This window comes from Fomitiporia mediterranea, assembly GCF_000271605.1.
Source record: "Fomitiporia mediterranea MF3/22 unplaced genomic scaffold FOMMEscaffold_4, whole genome shotgun sequence".
NCBI classification, from domain to species: Eukaryota; Fungi; Basidiomycota; class Agaricomycetes; order Hymenochaetales; family Hymenochaetaceae; genus Fomitiporia; species Fomitiporia mediterranea.
Window position 1 is genome coordinate 1,540,751 of NW_006760389.1, and position 3,357 is coordinate 1,544,107.

General features: G+C 41.8%; 1 protein-coding gene across 1 annotated transcript; it reads left to right on the top strand.

Annotated features, from left to right (window-relative positions):
• Positions 1-1,691: 1,691 nt before the first annotated feature.
• On the top strand, positions 1,692-2,841 carry FOMMEDRAFT_132684 (short-chain dehydrogenases/reductase; the record flags this gene model as incomplete). Its single annotated transcript, XM_007264536.1, has 5 exons — positions 1,692-1,733; positions 1,790-1,957; positions 2,032-2,142; positions 2,309-2,579; positions 2,648-2,841. The coding sequence occupies 5 exons, from the start codon at positions 1,692-1,694 to the stop codon at positions 2,839-2,841; spliced, it is 786 nt and encodes a 261-aa protein (XP_007264598.1).
• Between the last annotated feature and the right edge of the window lie 516 nt (positions 2,842-3,357).

The window sequence follows — 3,357 nt, forward strand, 5'->3', positions numbered from 1 at the left end:
GTCCATGTGATGTAATACAAGCTTATTTGTCTGAACCTTGAGTCTCTACATCAACTATTCAGTCTTCAGGTAGAGTTATACAATACTGGTATTCTGTAGAGGCATATTAGCCTAGTGTAGCTCAGATAGGAATAGACTTTTGCTCTGCCCCTGGTAAGCTTTACTTTCTGTTATATTTTCCTTATATATTTAAGAGTCTTATCTATTTCTTTGTTATAGCTACCTCAGTTGATGCAGAAAGAGCATTCTCTGTTAGAAGGTGTCAACTTAATTTTATACAACATTCCACTTCTTCAAACACTTTCAAAGCTAAAATGGCTGTTGGTTCTTAGGATGGAACTCCTTTATTTCCTACTATTGATCATGCAATTGAAATAATTAGACAAAAGATGTCTTAATCCACCATTCCTTACTTTTTTCACACTGATTTGGAGGACTTTCATTATAGAAATTTAAAATATATACCCTAATAATGTCTTTATTTATTACTAAATAAAACAATTATATTGTATATACTTATATTTAATGTGAAACAATAAGATTATCAACTGAGAATTAAGTAGAAAAAAGAATAGTTATATTCTACAGTGGTACTCGAAGATTGGCACGGTACGGTGGTTTACCGCGGTAACCGTGAGAAAATTTACCGCGGTAAGAAAAAACCACGGTATGGATCGCGGTACGCGCGGATGGTTACCATGCCAGGGCCTATGTTACAGTAAGTTCGGCTTTGCAGCAGAATTCTATGTCACGTGATACCATTCGTGCCATCTTCAAATGTGCAAAGGCTTGAGTAACTCCTCTGATGTAAATCACAGGCACATGCACTATTTCGTCAAAGCAACCGTAGAAAGAGATCAGAATTGATGTAGGTGAGGAAACTTCACAAATCCGAATCAGCTGCTTACAATAGACCGTTTTCTTCGATTACCACAATAGACTCGTAAAAGACAGGATCGATCTCTTATTGCACCTGAAGGCTGAAATTATCCCAAATCATGATTAAAGGTAACTTGATTGCTTTAATCTTCTTGAATTTCTAACCATTAGTCAAGTTGCACAGGGAAATTGGGAGACGCCGGAGCCACTTGAATACTACATCAGTGAAATCTCCTGCCAAACATTATTTTTCACAGTTCCAAATCGCTGGCCTCTCAGTAGCAAGTAGTTTTCGTCTTGAGGGCGTGCTTTCTCGAAAGTTTATCAAGCAGAAAGGTTCAGCCTTTCCGATGCTAGGTGTATTCACCCTGCACTAACTCTAAGGCAATGAATAGGACGATTATATAAGGAAACCTGTTTCATCTGGACCTCTCACTTCACTGGTACGCAGTTGAACAATCGAATATGCGGCACGAACACTGACGCGTCTTTTCGGCGTTAGCATATTCAAGTCAACATTGCTCCAAATGATTCCCCATGAGCAGTGGTCGATCAAACACGCGACATGGAAAGTGACGAGTTATATTTGCACACGTCTAGGGGATTCCTGATGCAGGATCCACTCCTCCTTTTCGGATCACGGCTGTATCCGCTTTGTTTTCCAAGTGCACCCCGTGTCGCAGATAAGTTCTACATCGCTGAGTAACCAGAAGCATACATACCTTGTGGGAATTACGCTATCTTACAGTAGATAAAAGGCCCATGGCATCGTAGGCTGCTCGACACCCGTTGGATTTGAACATCTTCTGAAAATGCCTTCATACGTCATAACTGGTGCGTCTAGAGGTATTGGAGTGAGCTCTTTTCTCTTTGACGTGAGAATCTGATTTGTTTACACAATTTCTTTAAGGTGGGTTGGGTTCGGAAGCTGAGTGTAGACGCGAACAACAAAGTGTTCGCCCTTGTGCGCAACCCTGAGACAGCAACTCAGCTCCAGGAATTTATGAAATCCGACGAAAACAAGAACAAGAATGTCATTGTAATCAAAGCTGACTTGACAGATTATAAGACACTTAAGGTGGGTGTAATTCAGGTTCCCTACTGCCTCGTGTCCATTCCTGACTTGAGCTTGCGAAACTCTGATATCGCTAGGCGGCGGCAGGGGATGTGTCGAAAGCTACTGGCGGTACATTAGATTATCTCATCAACAATGGTGCCCTGCTCTGGCACGAACGGGCAGAGCTGACTGTGGATGCCTTGTACGTTCTGTCAGTGCTGAGTTTAACCCTCGGAACTCATCTCGTGCCTATATTTTTCATTCAGCCCCGATGAAGAGACCCTTAGGATGACTTTCTGGCCTTCGTGAGTCGCCTTTTTTCCCCTTCGTTTTGTATTGTCAACAATCTAACGGGCTGGATGATGAACTCAGTTCAAGACCAACGTCATTGGGGTCACTCATACGATAAATGCGTTCATCCCGCTACTCCGTGCCGGAAAAACGAAGAAAGTATTGGTGGTCTCCTCGGGCATGGGGTCCATTCGATTTAACTTGGATACGAACAGCGATACCAATGTGGCTTATTCGATCTCGAAGGCTGCAGTGAACATGGTCGTTGTCAAGTTTGCTACAAGGTACAAACAGGAGGGATTCACTATTGTAGCCGTCACGCCTGGGTTTGTGAATACCATCCCCGGCTCAGGTGAGTTCTATTCAATTATACCGCATATGACGTCGTAGTTTCCCGATGCATTTTCCTTTGATTTAAAGATGCCGACGAAGTCGAAAAAATCCGCGAGGGAATTGTTGCTCGAATTCGTACCGTCAATCCGAAATTCTCTGGTGCTGCAACTGTGGAACAAGCCGTCAATGGCCAACTAGCGTTGCTTGAGAGGATAACACCTGCAGATACAGGGGCTTTTATCCGTCCAGACGGGAGCGATGCAAATGTCCTAAAGTACTAGTACCACCTTTTTTTGGGATTGTAAGATTGTCGAATTTTGACGAATTGGATTCACACGAATGAACGTTCCCACTTCCACGTGTAGACCAGAGATTATTACGATGGATGAATATGTATAACACCAGGAAGAAGAATTTAATTAATATCGAGCGCTCCTCAAGATGTAACGTTGAGAGCACTGAAAGAGTTCAGGACCATCCGCTACAACTCAAGTTTGCAACTGCAAATTACCAGTCTGTAGTAGAGTCTCATTTCTAGTTTAAAATCAGCTGTTACATGGAAAGTGTGATGCTTTAGTTAAATATATATTAGCAAGGATAGCAAGGATGGATATTCCCATCGGGACATTGGCATTTTATTGGGCTATAGCAGAAGATTGTGTTGTCTATCTGAGCACGTATTGAAGAGTAACTATTTACAAATAAAAGTGCACTGGAAATATAAACAGGATAGTCATGTATGAGTTCTTATTACCGAAATAGCTTGAACAATCCGGACAATATATATATCATATTTC